The sequence below is a fragment of the Wasmannia auropunctata genome, unplaced genomic scaffold, assembly GCF_000956235.1.
Source record: "Wasmannia auropunctata unplaced genomic scaffold, wasmannia.A_1.0 LD335343.1, whole genome shotgun sequence".
Classification (NCBI taxonomy): Eukaryota; Metazoa; Arthropoda; class Insecta; order Hymenoptera; family Formicidae; genus Wasmannia; species Wasmannia auropunctata.
Window position 1 is genome coordinate 189,985 of NW_012027547.1, and position 25,128 is coordinate 215,112.

A 25,128-nucleotide genomic window follows, 5' to 3' on the forward strand; every position below is an offset into this window, starting at 1 on the left:
AATTTCAAACAAGAAAGCATGTAACGGTGCCTTAAATAATTTTCATTGTCAGTAGATTAGTCAGTTTTTTATCAAGAAAATTACCATTCAACATCAGTATTTAAGATATATAATATATAAAGTAAGGAAAAGTAGTAACTATATAGTATTCTTGTAAAGCTTTAAAATCTTGTAAATTTCATTTTTTTAATCTTAAATCGAACTTTTTACATAAATAATCAATCCACTTCTCTATACGTAAATTATTTTAAAATTTATTATGTTTATTAATTTATATACTTTTTAAATTAAATGTATTATATTAAAATTATTAAAATACTAATATACTATTAAACACTTTTTATGTCATCTTCGTATAATACTCCATTTCTCTCAAATCAATGTTCAAATCATACGAGATTTATTGTATATAAACGATCACATATTTCTCGAAGATCGGTTGGATTATCACGAAAAGAACTTGGATTACAGTATCTCAAGACCAATTTTTATTCGAATTTCTCTCGATGAACTCGCGATTGCAAATATTATGAGGTAACCTTACTAGATTGAGCTTCAAGATACATTTTTATTAAACCGTGTCGCGTCTTAAAATTGGTTTCAGCCAATTTCTCCCGCAGAAATGCGACGATAAACACGGGTCTAAAAAGGTTGGGCCCGCCTAGCTTTTAGCAGTCGTACTGGGCCCCGGCAAAACGGCGAAACGTCGTGCAACACAAATCCGATTCTTACGGGCCGACACCACGGAGACGAGTAACCGAGACGTCTAATATCTCAGACCTATACGGTGTCCTAAATTGTCGGTGGGCGTTCGACTAATGGGTCGTAATGAGAGTTGTCGGGCCAGCATAATGACCATGCTGAAACGAATGTTGAGTTCTCTCTCGATCGGCTCGAAAGAAAACACTCTCGATGGAAAAGGGATGTGCGCGCGCGTGCGTGCACAACACAACGGCTAGCAAAAATTCTCCAGTCCTAACAAATTGCTATCCACTTGGCCGGTAAGATCTTTCGCGACCATTTCGCGTAATATTAGACGCACGAGAGACGTGACTGTTTACGGTCGTTTCGTCCCGACCGAAAGGTATAACTAAAATACCGCAATCCCTCTTATTTCTTGCAGTTTCTTTTATTCGACAACAATTAAATTCGACGAATACAATGGCTTAGGCTAAAGGAATGGCTCACGGCAACAACTCTCGAGGAGAGCCTATTCTTGACTGGAATACTAAAAGCAAACCTGAAGGACAGTACTGTATCTCCGAATTATTTTTCGAATCTTTTTTTTTAATACAAAATTATACTAGTTAAAATAATAATTTATCAAATTGCATGTTCAATATACGCAAAAACAATTATAAAAAGAATTCAACTGTTTCTTTATTTAAAATCCAAAAATTCAAGGCAGTGCAAGAATTCTAGTTGCAATAGTGTAAAAAATAATTTTGTTAAGCTGAAGTCAGATCAAGCAAATGAGCATAAATGTACACGAATAAATTACAATTTGCTTCAATAAACGCAAATTGTACCGCCAATACGGTTCAAGAATAGATTAAATTTATTTGATAAGACTAACATAAATTAAATTAAATTTTGTAATTAAAATCTTCTCCCATGTAATTCTCTTTCCCTAAATTCCATGAATTAGAAAACGATGTTCTGTAATAAAATGTAACACTGCGAAACAGCCAATTGCCTGAATTGAGCACCTTCGCGTAGGCAGCAGCCGCTCGATGAAAACAACGGTGGTCTCGTTCGCTAGGATGAGCGCCACTGCGACTGATCTCGTCGGTCTCGTTCGCCGCGCTCGGCAAGTGACTCACTCCCGAGGTAGGATAAGAATGAACGCGAACAAATAACCTCGAGTTTCTCTCGTGCAACGCCGCGCCGCCGCCGCGCCGCGCCGATCACCGCGGTCGGTCGCGCGATCGCGCGTCCCCCGCGCGAGCGATGCGACCGCGTCGACCGATTGAGCACCGCTGCAGCGATCTAGTCGGAGTGACATCCTTGTCGCGAGCCGCAACTCTTGACGTCCGACACGTGTCTTTCGCGGCTTTGAATATACTTACGGACGAGTCACGAGCAAACGACAAAACGATTTCGTGCGGATCGCGCACGTTTAAGAATTTATTTCGTTTCTCGGGACACGTGTGTATAAAACCAAGTGCACAATGTTCTTTTCTGCAGCGTCACAAGGAGTATTAAGACAGAGATTTAATGATTGTCAAATGAAATATGATTATCTTTTTATAGCATCGTAAGAGATATTAAGACAAATTTAACGATTAGCAGAAACATCGTTCGTATTTAACACGAGAGTCGTGAGACGTTAATTAGGGCAACGTTGCTTAAATTATCTTCTGCTCACGTGACTGAAGTGACTCAAGTGTTATTTAAGTTTGATAAACTCCGAGTACGAATGTAAGAGCGTAAATATTACGTAGAATACATGCATAGCAATTCTCTTGTTATTCTCTAAATATCTAGTGTCTAACTTCGTGTTACACTGTGAATTGTTATTCAAACTTTGATAAAATCAATATGTTATTAATAATTCAGTGAGCGAAATTCTCGTAAAGTCGCAATATTGTGCAGATAAAAATTATATATAGATAGAAATCGTATTTCGTCCAGTTGTAAATGGTAATTATTTTACAATGAAATTTTAAATTATGCATGCTTTTTCTCTTCCCACGTGAAGAACGATATTACTTCGGAAAACCACTATTTTTGTATTTTTCTACAATATTATAAAAAAAAGAGTCTATCATCAATGACTATCACTTCAGAAATTAAAAAAGCGATATTGATTTAATAAAATCAAATAAAATGTCTTTTGAAAACTGTTGGTATTTTGAGGTTTGTTGCTCGCTCAAAAAACGTATAATTTTCTAATTCTTATTACGATATTATCGCAAAATCATGTTACTCGATCTGTTCTTAAAAGTGTCAACATCTCGATCTTTATATCGCATAAATCGTTCTCCGAGATCCGACGGACAAATCGAGAGCATCGAGCGGGAGTGCCGAAAGGAGGGGCCCGCGTTCAGGATCTGGTTCACCGGCGGTTAGCTTCTCGGCGGAAATCGCGATTCCCACAGCTTTCCCCCGCCGTTCGTGGTGGTGATGGCCCGCCGCGCTGTGCCGTTCACGCGCACCATTGTTCGCGGCGCGCCAACACTACGATTATGAATGAGCGGAACGCGGGGCACGCAGTTACACGCACCGCGACCTGGACACGTGCGCATACGCGAGGTAGCTTGGGCGAATCAGAAAGAGAGAGAGAGGGAGGGAGAAAAAGAGAGAGAAAGAGAGAGGACCGAGAAGGTGAGACCGCGCAAGTACACGCGATTATCGGCTATCCTGTTACATCGTGTCGAGTAGTGTTTCCTGTCGATTTTTCCCCCACCTCACGCGAGACCATCCCCACTGTTTTGCGTTTCGTGATAATGCGTTATCAATCGGATGATATCGCGAGAGCGGAGCACCAAGCCGCGTGACGTGGTTGCATGACTTTGTTCGTTGATGAAATAACATTGTATCGATTAATCACATCAGATATACCGGAATTAGACTTGAATTAGATTTGTAAAAATTACGATTACAGAGTCGACAACAAATAAAGAAAATAATTGCCTGCTGGTAATATGTGCATTCTGCTCGTGAATAAAGAAATTATTCTTTCTTATAGATTTAAAACGATAATATATATGCTATTTTTTGAAATCGCTAAAATATAACAAGGAGTGCGAAAAATTTGATAATGATTGGCGAGGTTATAAGAATGATAAACGAGGAAGCTGAAATACGAAGAGGAAATTGCTTTTATACAGCACTAGCAAAGCAATCGATGCGTCTAGTATTACAGAGGATGACCTCCTTTCATTAATGAAATCTCGTAAGGAACAATACACATCGAGACAAGGATGCGAAATCTCGCGAGCTATATGATGCACTTCGAACATCCGGCATCAAGCTAGGTTTTCATTGATAAACGTTCCCGCGCGATCCCTCCGCATTTCATACATCGCGGCGGGTCTCTCCTACGAGAGCGTGCGAGTTAATTATATCAACTTGGTAACAGTTTCGTATGACGCGAGTGTGTTACCTATCACCTTTATGGCCGACGGCGATTCGTAGGACGGGCGTGCTGCACACGTCACGTTATATACATGCAGCGCACCGATGACCCGACGTCATCCGCGCTCGTGGGGAAGTTGTTATCGTTCATCTTTGCGCCGCACGCGACATTTATAAAGCGCGTCCCCACGACGGTGACGCGTTTGCATTTACGTATTACTTAATATCACACGCCCCATACGTGTCGACAACGTAATAATTAACGGGCAACAAACGAAACAGAGCGCGTGTTTTGTCATATTCAAGTAGCCAGTTCTGCATTCAACAAATTATTTCAAGTGCAACCTTAAGGCAATCCCGGTTGTCGATGATCGATTCAGTGAACTGCAATGCGACATCAAAGATTAATGAATTCTATATATCGATTCGTACCATGTGAATTAATCATATCGCTCGTTTTTTTCTCAATTTCGCAATTCGATATAACATGCCAATCTTTAAGACATGTATTATTTTATCTCTAAGACATATTATTTTATACTAATAATGATGTTATGAAATTGTTATCTCCATCAATTTTCCTAGTGGACACTTTCTTGAAATTTTTCTTTTAATTAAAATATTAAAATTTTTTTCAATTTTTGCAAATAATCATAACAAAGTATATAATATATTTCCTAAAACATAAGTATTCCTATAAGTATAACTAATACCTATATAGGTATCGCAAGAATATGCGTCAATTTATTCCAGATCATTTAATAAAATTCGTAATTTAGTTTTATAATTCCATTTGTTTCGAGAGAATGAAATATTTGCGCAGGGTGCACGCGATATGCAAAGGTCTCGACGTAAACATTTTGCGCGGGACATTCGTAACAATGACGTTACGCGTAGCGAGGATCGTAAGAACGCCCCTGCATTGACGTAAAACCAAGGTTAACACAGGGACGTCTCGAATCGAACGCCTACGGGGAACTAGCACGGGCACGACCTACGACCTTAACGATCCACCTGTTCCATCTCGATTTTAACGCCGCGTTAAATTCATCGATTTAATTGACGAACGTAGTAGAAGCGCGATTAATTAGCGCGACCGAATAAAAAAAATTCTGTAGTCTCTTTTATTCGATTCCTAGCAAAATATAAACAAGCTTTCTTTAGCTTATGTGCTTGCATGATCAAATAGCAATCAACTCACTTTAAAGAAAGAGAGAGAGATACGATATTTTTTCTTCAAAAAAAATTATCCCGCGATTGCTTGGCACTAGCATAACACCGTTATAACGTCAAATATATTAATTTGATTAAATATCTCGGCGGATTATATCTTACGTTGTTGTTTAACATTCTGAATAAATTCTATTTTCTTGCTCCATTCTTAATCAATGACAACTACCTTCGGATACTTTGCCAATGCAACATTTTAAATTTGCAAATTCAATGAAAAAAAGTTCAAATTTCGATGAATCACTGATGTCTTTCTGATATTAATTAATGATAAAATAGCACTCTGAATTGTTTCTGAATTATGATCCAAGATGTCAAAAGATTGAATAACGATTAATAATAATAAATAATATTAAATGATAATATATCGTTATATTAATGTTAATGAACAACAATTCAAGCATTTACTTTAAAGATTAAACGACATCAATGGAACCTACATTAACTTTACGTGTTAGAAAATTAAAGTTTGTAGAAAATACCATGAAATACCATAAAAAAAAACTTTTCTACATAACTTTATGCAGCAGAACACCAGTGATGCAGCGTTATCACGTACGTTCGAATGTGACACGAGTCTTTCGGAAGAATAAAAAAACGTGAAGAATAATATTTCGCGCTCATTCTTGGAAATGTTTTGAAAACATATAGGGAGGGAGATTTTTCGCAGAAAAAAAAGCTCGAATTACCATCCAAATATTGTAACTTGCTGAATGTCAAGTCAAAGGACTCGTCGCAAAATTTCACGCGAGTACCTCGGAATTCTTTTCGGACGCAGGTAGGTGTATAGAATATATATCTGACACATTCGTTCGCGAAACGCGAGGAGCGTCATTCGCGCGTGCTTCCATCTCCTGCAGGACGAAGAGACCTTAGCGGGGAAGGAAGGAAAAAAGGAGAGACGCCGACTTTGTAACAAGTTCGAATTCCCACAGCGGCGTAGGCACACCTACGCATGCACGGCGCGACGAAACCGAGCAGAAGAAGAAGAAGAAGAAGAAGAAGAAGAAGAAGGCGGAGGAGTAAAAGACGAAGAAGATAGCAAGAGTGAAAGAGATTAAAAAGACTTACCATGTGAACGTTGGAGAGGCCGATCGGGTCGCTCTGCTTCTTGTCCGTCTTCTTGGCCTGCCGCTTCGCCTTGCTCTCGAGGAAGCGTTGCTTCAGCAGCATGGTGTCCTGTATGTTCTGCTCGCACAATCCGTTGAAGCTCTGATCGAACCTGGGGATGCAGTCATTCTGTCTGCGCCGGTAGTTCTGGATTCTACGTCGCAGGCGGTCCACGATCGCCTGCCTCTTCGGGGTGAGCACCTCACCCATGCCGGGTGCTTGACCCATTTGCTGTTGTTGCTGCTGCTGATGTTGTTGTTGCTGCTGCTGTTGATGCTGCTGTTGCTGCAGGTGCAGCTGTTGCTGGCTGGCTATGCCCAGCTGACCGGCGTTCAATTCGTGGATCGCGGCCGCGGATTGGCCGAGGACGTTGCCGGCGTGCCCGTTCGGGCCCTGGCCCGCGCACACGGAGATGGTGCCGGGGGCGACGCCGGGGGGGCCTTGCGGGGGCTGACGGGGCAGGAGCCCCCCGGCCTCCATACAGCCCCCTAAATCCACCGCAGGATAAGCCAGTTCTCAATGGTTGCCACCGTCGAGGTGGTCGATTATAACGCGCGATGCCGACCGCGCGGCCACGTCGTCGTCCTCTACCACCAGAGGCTTCACCGCTGTCTGCGTGACGCGCATCCTCCGCAACCACCCCACTGGCGTGCCGACGATCGTGCCTGACTTTCGGGCGCAGGGGAGCATCTGGCTTCGCGTGTGACGCTCTCGCGAGGCCCCCGGAGGCCGGCCGGGCTTGACCGCGGTCAAGATCGACGTATACCCGTCCGCCGAAGACTTCAGACACTCACGAGGACGATGCACTTGCTCCAAGTAAGTAAAACGCTCTTCCCTTGTCGTACGTAGGCACTCGAACTTGGCTCCAGCTGTTGTCTCGACAATTCAATTCGCGGCGTCTACGACGGATCGGCCGGAGTCGTATACGCTCCCGCGCGCGCGCGCGCGCATATACCGCGGAGCGCGCCAACTTCAGTTAACGTAACGCGATGCCACCGGCGCGCGCGGCATCGACGCGACGGACTCGTCAATGAACGCGTTCCGCCTTTTGTTTGCCGATCCACGTGACCGAGCGCGCGATAGTGCGCGCGTCGCACGGCCCGTTTTCTCTCTCTTTCTCTCTCTTCTCGCTCCTGATATTTCAAAACACCACACGGTTATGGGATGATCGCGATCTTCAATCGTTCATACGCTACTTGTTCACCGCGGTGCGTTCACAGTCACGTTCATATTTACGTTTATAGGCGCTTCACGTTCACGGTAAATCACAATTAATCCAGTCACACGAGGAGGTAGATTAGATTCAGGTATTCACTGGTGTGCGTCTGTCGATGTGAAAACGTCGCGAACTGTTGCTCCAGTCCCGATATACGCAGCACGCTGAGAGCGGAGCACTGAATATCGGCAGCCAACTCGGGTCACGGGGTTCGCCGACTGTCACTCTCGGCAACGCGCGCAACGGAAGATTCGACGACGGTGGGACGGAAGGTTCGCCGCGCGCGACTAACTTCACGATAAGAGCCCGCTCGAGTCCTTTCTCTCGCGCGTGCCTTCTCTCTTCATCTTAGGGACGCGTGCTGTCCTCCTCGCTCTCTCTTTCTCTCTCTCTCTCTCTCTTTCTCTCACTCCGCCTCTCGCTTCCACGCGTTGCTCTCGCCGTGCCGTGGCGGTGCTCTCTGGGGCCGCCGACGCCGGTAGAGGGGAGAACAGAGCCGCGACACACAAGACTTTCGCGGTTTCACAATCCGGGGTACCCTCCTTCGCCCACCACGGTGGTCGCGTAGCGTCCGCGGCGCGCGGCGCGAATCGTCCCCTGGGCGAAAATTTCCCCCAAGACCAAGCTGAGGGGGGAGTCCCGCGCGCGTACACTTAGGTATATCGTCTCGCACACAACGATATCGATCCCCGTTTAAACGCCGAATGATCGTCGTCAGGTCGGAGGGAGGAACACACTGAGTAAACGCCGACACTACGCTGGGTATTTACGGCGGATTTGCCCGGTGCGTCGAGAGCGCGCTGGACGTCACAACAGGTAGTTGAGCGAGGGCAGCGTGCTGCCGCTTGTCTGGAGAAAGAGAAGAAAAGAGAGCGGGTGGTGGGAGCGAGAGGTCGTCAAACGGCACCGGCGCGCGGAAGGGAGACGGCCGCAGCACGCCGGACAGAAACGAGACGGGAACACACGCGAGCGGCGACGCCGGCGGGGCGTTGGGGGGAAGGGGGGGAACGAAGGCGTGCGCGCGAGCCAAGGAGAGAGGACGGCGACGGGACGGAGAAGGAGCGAGAGGGACTCTGCGCGCGGCGAGAGAGAGACGGTAGCCAGGGTGGGAGAAAGGGAAGAGTGGTTTCAACGCTCGGCACGAGTTCCTCTTGCGCGCACTCGCCGCGAGTCTCGAGTCCTCTACCACTCGCGCCCGCGCCCGCGCGCGCGCGCGCGAGAGAGAGCAAACGAATTTGCACGCACCTTTCTGTCTCTTTCTCTCTTCCTCTCGGAAGGGATCCTCTATGATCTTCTTCTTTTCCGCACGTCACCGCACTCCATCGTCCAGTCTTTCCTCTCGCACTCGTCAATCTCGCGTTCGCGTCACTATCTCGCGATCGCGATCGCTCCGCTTCTCGACGTTTCGGAGCGAGGGACGCCGCGAACGCGCACGCCCGCGGGAAACGCTCCGCAATTCATCGGTATATATAAATGTGTGTGTGTGTGTGTGTGTGTGTGTGTGTGAGAGTCGCTTCTTTTCGCGCTGAAACGGTTTTTCAAACGCGTCGGGCGTCGCGGCGAATCCCCGTGCGCAACTCGACGCGCAACGCGATCTCGCGTCGGCGAGACTGCTCCGATCCGGACTGGCTCTCTGGACCACGCGCGGATGTTCCGTTCACTGCGCCGACACCCCGGGGCTACGATCCGACTCGACCACACGACCGCCGCGCGATGAATCACATGCCATCATCGCGAGCCGCGCGCGCTACGATCATATCAAACAATTGCATAACCTCACTTTCCTTCGTCTCGCGCATACATGTGTGTCGCGCGTGCGCGCGCGCGCACGCACTCTCGCGTCGCCCGTCCGCTCTGGGTCTGCTCGCCTCACGCGCGGTCGCGGCGTCGCGGGCGAATCGCGCGAGACGGATTCTTCTTAACCTTTCTCTCGCTTTCTCTCCCTCTCTCTCTCTCTCTGTCACGCGAATGCTCACGCGCGCGCGATTGCACGCCGGCGACGAGACGCGTAAGGGCGCGTAACAGGCTTCCGCGCTTCGGAATCGCTCCTAGCGCGAGCGCGCGGTGCCATTAACAGAACTGCGCGTAGGGCAGAACGGGAGGAACATGCATCCCGTTCAAACGGCGAACCGTAATTACTGCCGCCGCGACGCGGCCGCGCTCCGGCGGCGACGCGAGTAACCGTCGTGCGGCGTCGGCCGACGATCGGTTTCGCCCGACGGTTGCCCCGCCATCGTCCGGCGGACGTGCGTACTGCGAGCGACGATCGCGGGTATGGTGAGGTTAGAGGTATGGTCTCGAGGGACGAGGACGCTTTCGAGCGTGTCTGAATACTTCGATGCTCTCTTGCGGAGTACACGTGTCGCGTCGTGAGAAAACGGTCGCGGGCCTTTTCAGTGTTCACCCTAGTAATTGTTTTTCGCAGTTTCGCTACTTGTGACTTTCGAACGTGACACCAACGATACGAGCCGGCACGAGGAGTACGAGGTTATGTTGCGTTTCGAACGTTCGTCTTTACTACGGGCGTACCGCGTACGTATACAATCGTTCCGTTGTGTGGAAATATCGATTCCGAAAGTGTCAAGAGATACGTAGTACCTTGATTGATCAAGCAGAGTTTTCATAACCTAACCCCTGTCGGGATCCTGTGCACGTGGCTTGTACATACGGTAAGTTCAACTTCATTCCGGCGTCACGATGATTTCCCGTAACTTGAAGGCTAAGTTTCGTTCTTACAAATGTTTAAAACAACATGCTGTAGAAAAATTCCGGCAAATCCTCTCATAAGCATAATCGTTAGAGTGCACAGTTTGGAAGTTTGCATTGTTTCGAAACATTCCGATTTAACTCGAAGGCCGGAGCAATGTTTTGTGTAGCAACTTGGTGAATAAGATTTGAGACAAAGAGCACAATCTATTTGTATCTCGTATTGTCAGAACCGTAGTGAGTAGATGCGAAATTAAATGAATATTCTACAGTTTAAAAAAATTGAGCAAGTTTGCTAGTGTGTTATCATACATAAAGTGTTGACATGTTGTGTTACGTTTATCAGTAAGTTCTCACATAAAATGTATCATTGATAATCGGTTTTATTTTGGCACTTGTATATTTATTTATTTTGGACACGTGCCTAATGAAATAGAAACGAATTTTATATTTTAATATGGAAAATAAAGCACATATAATCAGCAGTATATTTTAAATACGTGATTCCATGTACATACAGTTTCAGATAGCAATACGTTTCAATAATTTTTACAAATTATGTTTCAGATAATATCTAACGGATGGCTTCGGACGCAAAAGCGAAGGTTTCGAGTGGGGCGAAACTTAAAACTAGACTGCCGGTAATACCAGGCACGAGACCTTCGCTACGAAATTCACAGTTGCTTATTTCAACAGGGATACCTTCCTTAGACAGTACGATAGGCGGAGGTTTACCTATTGGCTCGATATTTTTAATCGGTACGTTTGTATAATTATGTTTCTTTAACTTTGCTGACGAGATGGCTGGGCTCATTTGATGAGTATCTGCATTTAGTTTTCGAAGATAACTCATATACATCCCTTTTGCGTCGCATGATATAGAAAATCTAAAACTCGATTGCTGCTGCTTTTTACTGTTGTTTTATGTATTATATTTATACCTGGAACGACTTTTGATTATCCAATAGAGTACAAATCAAGAATGACCCCAGCCATAGTCTTCTGCAAAGGAGACACATTTTCTTTCAAAGGGTTTAATAATATTTAAGAGAATTGTGTAAGCATATGTGCATAGATGTATATTTAATGAAACATTTGTTTCCAGAGGAGGACAAGTATGGCTTCTACGCTAAAATTGTATTGAAATATTTTATGGCAGAAGGGATAGTCGTGTCTCAGCCTGTATTGATTGCGTCTCAAGATGTTCAGCCTTCCCAATTTGTATCGGGGCTGCCTGCAGTTATAAACGACTCAGAGGAACGTGTGAAAACTACAAATACTGTAGATGAACCTATGAAAATAGCTTGGCGATATCAGAATATGAAAATAGTAGATTCAACCCCGACGGGAGGACAGACATTCGGTCATTATTACGATCTCACGAAACTGATGCAGAAGGATCTTCTGGAGCATGCTGACATAAAACAATGGCAAATTAATGAGGAAACGACACTGAATGAGAGCAGTAAATTTGAGAACGCTGCATACGTTGACTTATTATGCACCATAGAAAGAACGTTGCGCGACGGACAATATTTCCTCTCTGAAGCACCGGAACAGAAGACAAAGATTTTAAGAATCGCGATTCATTCTCTGGGATCAAGATTATGGCTTGGTGACACGGAGAAAGGTTCTAATCGTGATCTATTGAAATTCTTATACTGCTTCAGAGCGCTCTTAAGGAATTCCTATGCGGTCGGCGTAGTAACAATACCAGTTAATAATTTCGACAATACCGTAAGTCGAGTAATATTGAGAACTTATAATCCCTTTATAACGATCAGTCTTACAGCCTACTTACCAATCTTGCTTTTTCTAGGATTGCGTTATCGAAAGAATTCAGCATTTGTCGGATATAGCAGTCGGATTAGAATCGTTTGCGGGATCTGCAAAGGAGCTTAATCCGTTGTTCAAGGACTATCATGGTCTTTTGCACATTAAGAAATTGTGTGCACTGAACGGTTTATCACACGGCATTACGCAATACAAAGATCTGGCATTTAAATTACGCCGTAAAAAGTTTCTTATAGAGGTTAGTGGACTTTGATGTTTTGCTTCTTTTCAAACTGTGTTGTTGTAAAGCTTAAATATGATTATTTGTTTGTTCCTAGGTTTTACATTTACCGCCCGAGTTCGATGATACCTCACAACGAGAGCAAGATGAGACAGTAACGTCCGGCATTGGATGCGCGAGTGGATCTCATAAAAGTGCACTTGATTTTTAGATTCATGAATTCTGTACAAAAATCATATGTGATAATTTTAATGTATATTGTATAGTTCTTTTTAACAAAATTAAATGTTTATTTTGTTAAAATAATTTTCAATCAATTATTATATGTATATTCTCATACTCTTCATATATTTGTCTTAGCCTTCATAAGATGTTATTCTTAATTCATAATTCGTTACATCAAAGTGTATATTTGTGAGTCCACTCCTTAACAAGCAAGTGGTAAGCCAGAATTTTTACGTACGCTTAGGTCACGCCTATCCCGTTTAACGGGAAGTGCATGGTGTGGCGGCTGAATTAATGTAGAGAAGAGGAGATAGGCTTCGTGAACACTTACAATAATGCGCATAAAGTATCTTTTTGCTGTATTACGTTGTATATATGGGTTCAACCTACAAGTTCATTTACACCGTAGGAATACAATTTTCGATGGGAGATTTCTATAACGAGTACGAAATCTTCAGAATAATCCTTTACTATATACAGTATAATTAATCTATGGAAGAAAAATGAAGCTTTCATTACAGTATTGTAACATTTCTTGATAAATTAAAAATACTTCTGCATAATTATAAAACAATTGCGCGTTTAATAAAATTCAGGTTTACATTATAAATAATCGATATCACGAAGGAGTTATGTGCCGCAAAAATTTAATAATTTTTTAATATGCGTAACCATTAAAATGCTGCTTCTTTTATAAATTTTATAATTAAAACTTTTATAATATCAGAAAAATATTTTGTTATACTCTTATCACTTTTTAGTTTCGCATACAAAACATACTGTTTTAAAATGGCTGATACAACCTCCAGTTTTTTTTTTGCAATTTTCCCAAAACTTCTCGAGATATCGCGTTGTTATCTTTGCCTCAAAGCAATTTAGCGAGAGACTTTATTGTAAAAGGGATGTGTTTACAAAAAAACTTGCAATACTGAAAGTAACACATTCAGACGTATATTATATATTAAAATAAAAATTTGAATAAAAGAATATTACACAACATAATATTAATATTTCATCGAAATATTAAATAATTTATGAATGTATCCTCCAAATAATAACGGAAATGTTAAATAATTTACGAATTTATCCTCCGAAATATACGGAATGACCATCGACCATTAAAAGTTCCCCTTGCCATTTGGTGAACCTTCGCCGACTCGAATCGTACTCGTACACGAACCGATCGGCGGTGCAAATATCCGTGTATGTGTGTATACATTTTTCATTCCCCCTCCGGTCTTTTTCCATCCACACCTTCCTACTTCCTTCCGGTTCCGTCCGGTCGGTCGCGCATGAGGGCACGCAAGCGCGTCTACAGACCCCCGAGTCGCTGTTGTGAAGTCCATCCACCGCGCACGGGGGGTTTTCAGTCCGTGAACATACGCGATCGGGTTCACCTCGAATACCGAGCGATAATACACGGTGTAACCTAAGCCGTCAAATGATTTAAATTTTTTAATTGTGCACGTCGAACTGTTATGTGCGCCGAGTGCGATCGTCGAAATTTCATGTGACCGAAAAAGTCACCTGCTAATTGTTCATTAAGAAGCGAGCTCTTCGGGCGTAACGATGGGAACTAGAAGATTAGCCATATCGCGCGCTTTTGTTTGTTGCTCAAATATAATTTTCTTGGTGAGTTATCGGCTATTTTTTTTATTTTAGATGCAGTTTTAATTTAAATCTGTTTCAGTCAATCTTAATAGAGATATTTATGAACGCACGTATAAATACATATCGTTCATTTGTTACAATTACTAGAAAAAAAGAAGTTTTTTAGAAAATAAGTTTGAATATTTTGAAAATTCAAATTTGTATTTAATTTTTAAATGCAATTTTGGTATAGGTAATAACTGATTATAAGGGAATAAAAATATATTCTTTTAAAGTATGTCCCTTCTTTTTTTCTTTACATTTCTATTTATTATGCAAGCAACTCAAAAATTTGTCACTTTGGAATTGTGTCGATATTAATAATTAAGCTATATATGTGAAATACTATATGTTGAATATAATATAATACTAGTATAATACGGACTGAATCGATGTCGTCTCGCTTTAATGATTATTGTAAGCTGTTTAGCAAATCGATGAAACTTGTGTGGAAGATTATTATTTCTCTCTCCCTTTTAGATGTCAGGCTTTGTGTTAATGTCCTTGGGAGGATTATTATTAGCCGACAATGAACGGATTTTATTATCGCGCCTCCTAGGACCTGGTGACATTCACCCCGATCAACCGCTCTTTTATTATTTGGCTTTCGCTATAGTTGCATTAGGATTTCTCATCGCCGTCAGTGGACTCCTCGGATGCTGGGCGGCTTGTCTCTTTAATCGCTGCATCACAATTTCTGTAAGATCTATTTTTAAATAGTTTAAATATTTTAATAAATCCAATATATTTATACATTTTAAATATTGTAAGTACAGTTCACAGTTGTGCTTAATAATTTTTAAAATAATCTTTGAGAACAATGCGTTATTATTATTTTCGTATTATATATTGACATTTAATAAAAATAAAATGTATACAAAATTTATATCCAAAACTTTATAAAAAAATTTATATGTAACTTTTTATCACATTTTCTTTTTGTAGCGATAAATATAATAGCATGTTAAGTAATAAAATATGCAGAATAGCTTCCCTTATAAAAATCTAATTTAATAATGGAAATTAATTATTTTGAGTATCGAAAGCATTATTATTCTGTACTTTTAATGCTCAAAATAAGTAATAAAATATGTATACAAAAAATAGTTTCTCTTATAGAAATTCATTTTAATATTGGAAATTATTATTGTTCAGTGCTTTTAATATTCGAAATAAATAATGGAATATACAGAAAAACTGAATTAAATACTGGAATTTAATACTTATAGAAATTTAATACTTTATTAAAATCTACTGAAAGATAGTGATTAATTACTTATTTGGAGTGTTAAAAGCACTGAACATATTTTTTAATATTAAATTTTTATAAGTATTAAATTCCAGTATTTAATTTTTCCAATATTAAATTTTTTATTTAGCCTAACTGAACAACAATGCTTTTAATACTTAAAATAAGTAATTTTCAGTATTTCCAATATAATTAAAAGCACTATTGTTCAGTACTTTTTAATACTCCAAATAAGTAATTAATCACTATTTTTAGTATTAAATTTTTTATATGGGTTACATGTACCATGATGTCTTTCTTCGCGCATTTGAGTGGGAAAGAATTGCTTGTTTAAGTTAAAGTCTTTGTTTATTCACGTATCGCGAGTACATGTGTTTGAATGCGTCACAATCAGTTGTGCTTCATGCGCGGCATTCTCTCGGGAATCTACTACGATGTTGCTCGTCAAGCCTATCTGAAACACCAGATTTCCTACTTCGGGCTCGGTCATGCATCGTTGCCCGGAAACGGATCTGCTTGTATGCAGACACGCGCGTAAATAAAAGGAGGGCGCGTTCGAGCACTGCGTAAAAACACTAATTATCCGCTCGTAGCTCGGACGAACGAGAGTCAGCTCGTCGAGGAAATGAATGCCACCATTTTTTTCATTTTTAACACTACTTAAACATCAGTTGCAAAACATAACAAAGTGGATTAACGAATTGGATATGTATTAGATTGATCAGGAAGTCTTTTTTGTATTTAAATTCATAGATGCGAAAAAACTTTCTGACCTAATACAAAAAAAATATATTAGTATTATTATAAGCTAATATTAAATTACTAATATTAAAATTAAACGAATAGAGGTTGCAAGAAATATTGTTTGAAATAAGTACGTATACTCGTATGTTGGAAAATTACGAATTCAAGTGGCTTGGAATCGATCTTCTGTTTTTATGCTTTCCAGTATCTCTTAACAATAATATTGTTGCTCTTCGGAGAATGTACCGTGTGCTGCATTGCTGTTTTTTGGCCTCATATACTGGGGATCGACGTAAGACCGGCACGTCTGATACGCGCTTTGCAACGCAGTTATGCAGTACCTGGGCGCGAGCAATTCACGGCTGCCCTCGATCTTGCACAAACAACAGTAAGTTCATATATCCTCTATCAAATTTAAAAGTAGATAAAGATGTAATGTTTTTTGACATATTTTTCTATTGTTATATTATTTAAATATTTACTAGCATTATAATTTTTTAATAAGTAAAATTAAAGTCATTTTATTATTATGTCATACTGTGTTTCATGCAAAAAGAGTTCTTGTTTTTCGTTTTTATAAAGATTAAAAAGTATATGAAAGTGAGAAAAAAGAGATTTCTTATTGCAAACATTTGTTACTTTGACAACATATATATTTATTTTATATATTGAAACCAAAAGAGAAAATACACGCGTCGTTGTTGTGACCACTTACAGTTTGCCTGTTGCGGCATAAACGGAAGCAGCAATTACGGCACGTCGTGGTGGCGGCTGCAGGAAGTCGGCCGCAGAGAATTAGTGGTACCTCTCAGTTGCTGCACCCTGAATAACGCCAATGAGACGGGCTCCTTCCTCAACCCCGTGCCTGCCAATCTTACTCTCTGCCAGGCTCTGAACCCTGCCGAACATCAATACGCCCGACACACTGCGGTATGCGCGATAATGAGGAAGTTATTACCCCCTTGTGCCGCATGCCGTCCCGGACGGCGTGCGAGACAAACTTTCCGAATCGGTTCGCATTAAGGACAAATAAGGGCGCGGAGGTCTATATACGTACGGAAACAAATACGTCTTTATACGTGGAATATCGACACGTTATTGAAGCGTGATATTTGCACGAAGCTTTTGTTCCCGCTTCGTGAGAATGGAAATCTGTTTAAAAGTTTATTACAATCCGGAGCATCCCCCTTGCGCGAACGTTGCGAAATGATATACTTGAGGAAAACGCAAACTCCAGTACCTACCATTCCGAAACTTATCGATTTGCCTCTACGACCGCGGTATTCGGCGCTCTGATTTTTCGCGCTTTGTCCAAAAGTTTGCGATAAAACCGGTATGATCTCGTATACGAATACTAGGAGAGTCGTGTCGATTAATGGCTTTTGTCTCTCGATGAAGACCCCCATAACAAAGCTGTGAAAAATTTTATCAGCATGCGGGTAATGATGTTACGTTGTTATGGTCATATTTTCAAAACAATATCTTGCTGAGCATTAACACATTACTAACCGAACGTTTTATGCAGAAACTAATGCCTATACCGTTATTTTTTATACAAGTCTACATTGAAATACGCATGTGAGTAAATATTAATAATTTTTTGGCACATAATATAGTTTTGCAACTTCTTGTGCCTATACCTCATTTAAGTAGGCTAATATTTTTTATTTTTTAAAGATAGCATTAGTTTTTGTACAGATAAACGTACAACTATTACAAATACAGGAAATACGTGGTACAATCGGAAAGAGGGTAATTCTGCGGCTGAAAATAAGTCAAAATAATAGAATAAATTTTTTAAAGAAAGTCTCGTTTTCGAGAAAAAGAAGATAGTTATTAGTCTCGACAATATAGGATGCAATCCACATGGTTTGAACAGAAAATTACCGAAAATCGGAACCGGTAGAGAAAGTGTTAAGCTCTGATAACTTCGCACGATGATTAAAATTGTTATGCCTTTCTAAACACGAGTGAATTCGTCATCAGTTAATAACGTTCGAGCAACAAAAGACGAACTGATGCGTTTTCGATTATTAATGTTTTAATATAAATCGTTATGCATATAACTTGTTTGTTTTACTTATTCAGGGTTGCCTTGAATATATCGAAAAGTGGACGCAGGATCAGGCCCTGATCTTGCTGGCCATCGTATTAGTCGTCATGTTCGTCGAAGTCACGGCGCTCCTCAGTATACTTCTCGCTTGTTCCCGTGAAACCAGGAGAAGCAAATCGCAGGCGTCGACTTTCACCTCCACGCAGACTTTAAGCCCATTCACCGAGAGTGATCACGACTTTAGTAAGAAATTTTTTTCAAGTTACAATTTTAGATTGCACAATTTCAAAAATATCAAAAATATTCAAATGTGGCATATATTTGCAACGTTCATTTTGAAGTAAAATTTAAGATAAATTCGGGATCTATGCAGATTATTTAACTTACTTAAAAACTGAAAAGATGGGGAAACGGCTATGTGGCATTAGACATTGAAATATAGAGCTTATTGACAAAAGGGCTAATGTCAATATGGTTAGAGTACATTTCGATAGAGTATATTTAGATTCTTCAATTACAAGATAATTTTAAGTAAAATAAGTAACAAAAAACTGTTCTTTTTAATGACCAGGCGATGCCGTTTCTAGAGGATTGAGGATGTTATGTGTCATATTTCAAAGCGTTACCAAAAATATAAAAATTTCATAGATTTTTTTCATTATTATGTCTGAGTCTGTGAATAAAATTTGAGTATAATTCTAATTTCCTTTTTGGTTTAAAATATTTAATTTTTTGCTTACATTGATTCTTATGTAAAATTGCATTTTGTAGTACTTATTTACAAATTTGATAAGAAAGTAGCATTTCGAATTATATCAAATTTTTTACATATATTAATAAAACTTCAATACAAATTTGTATAAAGTTCATTTAGATCCACTTACTCGTTTAAAAGTTGTTTACCTAAAACTATATAGTACAATGATTAATACACTGTATAGTCATTATAACTTGTTTTGCTGTTTGTAATTGGTTTCAGAGTGTATTTAAGATCAAAATTTTTCGTAAAATTACAGTTTTTTGCAATTTTTATCGTTTTTTTTTTTAGTTGGTATTGTCTCAAACATTCTTAGCTTTACGTCGAGAGGAGAATGGAAATATTCTTAATTCTCAAACTTTAATATTCTCGAAACTATAAACTTTTATCTTATTGTGATTCAATTTGTTTATAGGTATAGGCATCGAGAACAGGATGCATACGGCCGGAACGACGTTCGGTGCCAAATCATGAAGATGGCTGGAGGGCAGCGAAGGACGGACAGCAGTCGACGTCGAGAATATGAATAAACGAGAAACGTGTGACGATACTAAATATAACGTGTTAGCGACGAGCGGAAAGAGCATAATCGAGGAATGGCGAAATCCTCCGAAATACTCCGAAGATTTGCTGCGAAGCGATCAAGTGTACGAGGAACGAGCGGTCGACGTTGTAATCGACAACCGTCCATCGGATTTTCCTAAGAGGCACCCGCAGGACGGTGACACGAGTAAAAATAACAACGACGACAAATTGATTAAGATTAAACGGCCGCAAGGTGGTGGCACAGTAAGAAGCATCCCCATTAAAGATTATCAGGCGTCGATCGCGCACAACATCGGTACTCTGAGACGATCCGTGGCACCCCAATCGCAATTCGAGTCTTTGGTCTCCGAACCGGAGAAGAGCGTTTACATGCCGTTAAGGAAAAGAGTTCCTATAATTAGCAGCTTGCATCATCGGTCCGCGTCGCAGACCACTTGCGTCGCCGCGCAAACCGCGGAGACCCCTCGGAAGAAATCTTGCTGCTTTTGCGACAGTCAGCACGATCCGCGCGGCTTCTATTGCGCCAACGCAAACTCGAGCAAGCACGTTGAGGACGTTCGTTACTTTAACAAGACGGAGGACCGACGATCGCAGGACGGTTCCGACATAGACGAGTATTTCCGCAGGAGCTCACGCGGGAGATTCAGCTCGCCCGATCACCGGATTTCGAGACGCGCGCGCGAGTCTTCGGGTAACATGGGAACGGCGACCGGTACGAGGAACGAGAGGGCGAAAGCGGAAGCGGAAGCGGAGGCCTTGCAGTTAGCGGAAGGTCACGTCGGTCAGAAGATATCGGCCTACGAGCAGAACGCTCAACGTAGCTTGCGCGGTCCCAGTCCCAGGTATCGATCGCTGTTCGAGATAAAGGGACATCGTACCATCGGTGTACCGCTGGTGGGTATGCACAACGCTTGCGGCTTACCTGTCGTGGCTTCCTGGCGCGATCACGAGTTGCTGAATTCCCTGCGGATCAGCCGCAGACTCGCGGGAGCGGCGGGACCCATTTACAGGTGTCCTCGCACGATCCCGAACGCGCGACGTCGGACGCAACCGAAACGGAAGGCGCCGCAACCGGATCGCGGAACGATTCATCCGAGGGACATCGATCGTGGCGTTAAAAGATCAACGGTCAAGTCGACGGGGTATTTGGACGCTATTAACGGCAGCGGTAGGTCCAGGAGGAAGCATCGTCGCTCGTCGTTTACCATGACGAAGGTGGGATCGCTGTCCTCGAAGAATTCCTTTAAGAGGATGCCTAGGAGATATGGGATTAAAACGAGTTCGCTGGTGGATACCTTTGGTAGGAAGTCGATTAAAGGAGGAAGCGCGAAACGGACGACCCTATACGCGAAGGACGACGGGCAGGAGCCGGTGCAGGTTCTCAAGAGCTTGTGCTTGAATCCTCTGGCGCGCGCCAATCCAGAAACGGACATGATGTGGTGACGTTCGTGAAGAAATTAACGTATCTGCTTGTCTACTCTTTATTAATGTGTTTATATTCCCATACAGAAACTTGCGGCAACATTGTTGCAACGTTATAATATTGCTACAATATTGCTACAATATTGCTGGAAAATTTCAATGTTGCTGCAATGATCTGTGCTGTATGGGTTTAATTATTATATTATAAAATGATTTAAGAAAAACACAGTTAAGTACCAATTATGCAAGCGTTAAAGATCGTTTGCTTATAAGCTATTTAATTTCAAATTAGATACAGAAAGAATAGCAAAATATAAAACGAGCTTTTTCTTCATTGGTATTTCTATCAATTTTCTCTTCTATGCTTCCACTTCTCTCGTACATTGGTCACGAATGAATTAATTACACCGTGTGACTTGTGTAAATATGTATCTAATATATTAGTGGATTTTATGTTTGAAGTTTTATAATAAAGGAAATCCTTTGCTGTCCTCATTAAGATAACATCGTTTTATCATACATTATTAATTATAATATTGTACTTATATTTGTTATTCTTTACAATTCTTGTTATGATTCATACTACTAAAGTTAAGTATGTTGTTACTGCAGTAACGACCTGAAATACAATAATTATTTATTTCTTCATATAAATGAGAATAAACTAATCTTACCGGAAGAATTATCGTTAAATCAAGTGGAAAGAATTCCGCAGCCGTGAAAGAATATCTCCTATGATAAAAATATAACATCATCTCAATTTTGTCCTGAAATCAATTACTTTTGTTAAATTGTTATTTACAATTTGGCTGAGAAAAAAATTTAAAACTTACCATGCGGCATTTTTCATTTGAAAAGTGTAAGCCATATTTTATTACGCGCTCTTCAACGCGATTTGCCTGAAATGACAGTAATAAAACATACTATTACGAGAGTCGATAATTTAAATTCGTTTAATCTATTTTTTTTTAAATCTAATAATCAATCATTTAAACATGGAAAATGCCTTCGAATAATTTCTAATAGTACAAATTATACTATGGGACACAATTTTGCATCACGAGTGTTAATAATTATTTCCGACGTATTTTTGCCTGCTGAACACAAATCCATTGGCAAAAATTAGTTATCACGCTACAATTTTGAAACCTTAAAGAAGCAAAAAAAAACGATGATTTTAAAGATTTTCATTACAGTATCGGCAGCTAATTTTTCTTGCTTAATTTCATTAATGCCACATCCAAGCAGCAACTTTTAGCTTTAAAATGCATTGCAGTTCATTACGATATGATTTCTTGTTTCTGAGATGTAACAATTTGAATACAGTTCTTTTTCTCATGTAACTATTCTGTTCTACAAAATTCAATTTTTTCTTTTATCACAAATGTTATAATAAATAGTTATTTTTTACTGCAGAACACAAATCTGTTGACTATCACGTCACAATTTTAAGAAAAATGTACGAAAATATTGGAAATGACTATTCACACTCGTGATGCAAAAAAAAAAAGATCAAATTTTGTCCCACAGTGTTGTTATGCGCAATGTTGGTTATAAGTTGGCCCTTTAACATTGACTTGCACTTGTAAAATAGACGCTTTATGTCATATATTGGCATTTGCATTTAATTTATAGCAAATATTAAATCAATTTTATATTGGGCGACATTGACTCAACATATTCCCAATATAATTCCCACCCCAATATAATCAAAGTTCAGTTAATATATCGCTAATAAATAATGCTACTAAAAATATTATAGTAAAATTCTCGATTTTTACCTCATAAGTCGTAAAGTGATACATTGCGATCAAGTAAATGGTTTGAAACGACAAATCCATCATCTGCACGGGCCCGTCGTCCTGTAACTCCTTTAAGGACAGATATATAACCGAAACAATCTCCAGCAGTATAGACATGAAGGTAATTAAAGTGCCGAACCCATATAATGCGTTTATCACATTGGCGCAATCGAGAAGCACGCCGTGCAAATACCGCACGTCATAAACTGTGATTTCGCCCTGCGATCCGGTTATCGGTAATTGCGAAACGTATGGGACTATCTTCTCGTTCAGATGACGGAAACGTTGACGTGTCAGATCCAGAAATATGCACGTTATGAAGATACAGTATGTGCCAGTGATATTCTGAACTAATTCCTCCGACATGGCTGCTATTACCTCCATCAATCCTTCCGATACAGCATCGCTGATGGATAAATATCCCTTCCAAGTTAGTGTAACGAGCGTGTAGATAAAGAACAAATATGCGAATACGTGATTGTCCTTTCTTTGATGCCCTAATGCTATCGCCTTCTCGTCGTATGTTAGAAATTTGTCGGACAACTACAGTGCACAGAACGTGATACAATAAATTATGATTTGAATCCGCATATCATTTATCATCAATTACACATTATTTTATACAGAATGTCTCAATATTATTTATTATAAATCATAATTCCTCTTTAATTATCTTAAAAAATACGTTTATCTTTATTATAATAGATTTTTTACATTTTGGCAATATACGAAATTGAAGACGCATTTACCTTAACAAGATCTTTGCTCCAAAAGGCTGCCACGGCATAATAAGGAAGTAGTGAGACAAAAAACGCAGTAAATCGGAAGATACTAAGTGCGTAGTCCTTAAGTTTTTTTGTAGGCGACATGACCATCCTATAATAATAATTACCCGTGTATAAGCAATGATACAAGCCCCATATCACACAGAAACGACAGCTCCAGGTACTGCTTGGTCTCAATCGTCCGTTCACCAATTTGCACGAAAGTAAACCTAATACTTTGTTGATTATTATTACAACTTTTAGATTTCGGAAAGGCATTTTTTTGTGTTGATATTGATTTTATCACGATAAGAAAGAAAGTTCTACTCCTGGCAAAGTAACTGCTTTTGATGATTATTTTTAACAGGCGAAATAATATATATATATATATATATATATATATATATATCTTAGACATCATAGACGTCTATGATAATAATAATCTTTATTATGTCTATGATTAAAGATATTATCAAATATAAATTATATTAAGCGAAGTTAGCCGATATTTTGTGTAACGACTGAATCCTCGCAATCGACTGAATTCTGTATAGATATTGTGTATCGACTTTGATTTTTAATCTTTTTTACAGTCTCCCGTCAAATGACATTTTGCCGTTACGCCATACATATTTTCCGATGTAACCAGTTTGATAGAAAACGGAGATTAGAATTGTGACAAAGCACTGACACAATCGTGTTAACGACGATCGTCGAATCACGCGTATATGTGTATAACGATGCATATCCATTTGCGACACGTCAAACTAATAAAAAATGACAATTGTCTACCCAAAGACACGTGTCGCGTGTTACGGCTTCTGTTCCACACATCAAATCACGCGATGCTCGTGTCGGCGTCAGTAAAGTCGATAAAGAATCGTGATTTTGATTACATGAACATGCATTAAGCTTATTCGGAATCTATGTCAACGAGATATTATCAACTTGTTATTACATTGCAGACTAATGATTAGACATGTTGTACATATATTTCTCATTTTTTATTTTTACTTTTCATTGTAATTTATTGGAAGATATTGTTTGCATTTTAATATTGTAAATTTTATAATTGCAACATTCTTTTGGCTCTCTTTATTGTTATATTATTTCGTCCTCGAAGACTGGCTTTAATATAAGTATTTTAATAACTTTGTATAAAAATAAATTTTTGCTCCCCTTCTAACTGAAATTTTGAGTACGTATATGTATTGTTATATTTTATTGTAATGGATTTGTTAAATTTTAAAATTATAAAATTAATCTTTGTTTTATTTTTAGTATAAATATAATATCTTTCTTTAATTTTTACATTTACTTAATAATACGTTTGACTTTAGATATTTATTAACATTAGTTATTTCAATTATTTGATTGCTGAGAAAGGCTAACAATAAGTAAGTCCCGTCTTTTTCAATATTCTTGGTAAAATAAATTATTTTAAAATGTACACCTTTATTTTATTCGTTTATTAAACTTATTATTTCTATATTATGTTACACATTTGTCTATATGCCTATATGCATATTGTCTATATTGTGTCGACATGCGATAACTTTA

The 25,128-nt window shown here is 40.0% G+C and overlaps 4 protein-coding genes across 6 annotated transcripts in view; 2 read left to right on the forward strand and 2 right to left on the reverse strand.

Moving 5' to 3' along the window:
* Positions 1 to 6,648, reverse strand: part of LOC105457200 (neurogenic protein mastermind) — a 180,213-nt gene extending 173,565 nt beyond the window's left edge. The window contains 1 exon segment of the mRNA XM_011701723.1: positions 6,382 to 6,648. Within this exon segment, the coding sequence (XP_011700025.1) occupies positions 6,382 to 6,648 (267 nt within the window).
* A 2,205-nt stretch (positions 6,649 to 8,853) lies between these two features.
* Positions 8,854 to 13,152, forward strand: LOC105457191 (elongator complex protein 4). Of its 3 annotated transcripts, none has more exons than XM_011701711.1 (6): positions 8,854 to 9,099; positions 10,062 to 10,305; positions 10,910 to 11,101; positions 11,448 to 12,079; positions 12,162 to 12,374; positions 12,454 to 13,152. In XM_011701711.1, the coding sequence occupies exons 3-6, from the start codon at positions 10,924 to 10,926 to the stop codon at positions 12,565 to 12,567; spliced, it is 1,137 nt and encodes a 378-aa protein (XP_011700013.1). In that variant the 5' UTR covers positions 8,854 to 9,099; positions 10,062 to 10,305; positions 10,910 to 10,923; the 3' UTR covers positions 12,568 to 13,152. The 3 variants fall into 3 exon arrangements, with proteins under 3 accessions (XP_011700013.1, XP_011700012.1, XP_011700011.1); XM_011701710.1 differs by lacking the exon at positions 8,854 to 9,099 and adding an exon at positions 9,881 to 9,925; XM_011701709.1 differs by lacking the exon at positions 8,854 to 9,099 and having other exon boundaries at positions 9,889 to 10,305.
* A 518-nt stretch (positions 13,153 to 13,670) lies between these two features.
* On the forward strand, positions 13,671 to 19,530 carry LOC105457193 (tetraspanin-9). The gene is made up of 6 exons (XM_011701712.1): positions 13,671 to 14,213; positions 14,712 to 14,930; positions 16,430 to 16,612; positions 16,942 to 17,154; positions 18,313 to 18,520; positions 19,450 to 19,530. Exons 1-6 carry the CDS (start codon positions 14,151 to 14,153, stop codon positions 19,506 to 19,508), a joined length of 945 nt encoding a protein of 314 aa, XP_011700014.1. The 5' UTR covers positions 13,671 to 14,150; the 3' UTR covers positions 19,509 to 19,530.
* Positions 19,531 to 21,532: 2,002 nt separating this feature from the next.
* Positions 21,533 to 23,847, reverse strand: LOC105457201. Its single transcript, XM_011701724.1, has 5 exons — positions 23,554 to 23,847; positions 22,784 to 23,347; positions 21,836 to 21,901; positions 21,677 to 21,769; positions 21,533 to 21,621 (listed from the first exon to the last, which is right to left on the reverse strand). The coding sequence occupies exons 1-5, from the start codon at positions 23,845 to 23,847 to the stop codon at positions 21,580 to 21,582; spliced, it is 1,059 nt and encodes a 352-aa protein (XP_011700026.1). The 3' UTR covers positions 21,533 to 21,579.
* Between the last annotated feature and the right edge of the window lie 1,281 nt (positions 23,848 to 25,128).

Coding starts and splice junctions, on each gene's coding strand:
- LOC105457191 (XM_011701711.1), top strand. CDS start 10,924: ATGGCTTCGGACGCAAAAGCGAAGGTTTCGAGTGGGGCGAAACTTAAA. Junction 11,102..11,447: donor TGGCTCGATATTTTTAATCG/GTACGTTTGTAT, acceptor ATTTGTTTCCAG/AGGAGGACAAGTATGGCTTC. Junction 12,080..12,161: donor TTAATAATTTCGACAATACC/GTAAGTCGAGTA, acceptor TGCTTTTTCTAG/GATTGCGTTATCGAAAGAAT.
- LOC105457193 (XM_011701712.1), top strand. CDS start 14,151: ATGGGAACTAGAAGATTAGCCATATCGCGCGCTTTTGTTTGTTGCTCA. Junction 14,214..14,711: donor GCTCAAATATAATTTTCTTG/GTGAGTTATCGG, acceptor TCTCCCTTTTAG/ATGTCAGGCTTTGTGTTAAT. Junction 16,613..16,941: donor TCGATCTTGCACAAACAACA/GTAAGTTCATAT, acceptor GACCACTTACAG/TTTGCCTGTTGCGGCATAAA.
- LOC105457201 (XM_011701724.1), bottom strand. CDS start 23,847: ATGCCTTTCCGAAATCTAAAAGTTGTAATAATAATCAACAAAGTATTA. Junction 21,770..21,835: donor CAAATGAAAAATGCCGCATG/GTAAGTTTTAAA, acceptor AATTGATTTCAG/GACAAAATTGAGATGATGTT. Junction 21,622..21,676: donor ATTTAACGATAATTCTTCCG/GTAAGATTAGTT, acceptor ATTGTATTTCAG/GTCGTTACTGCAGTAACAAC.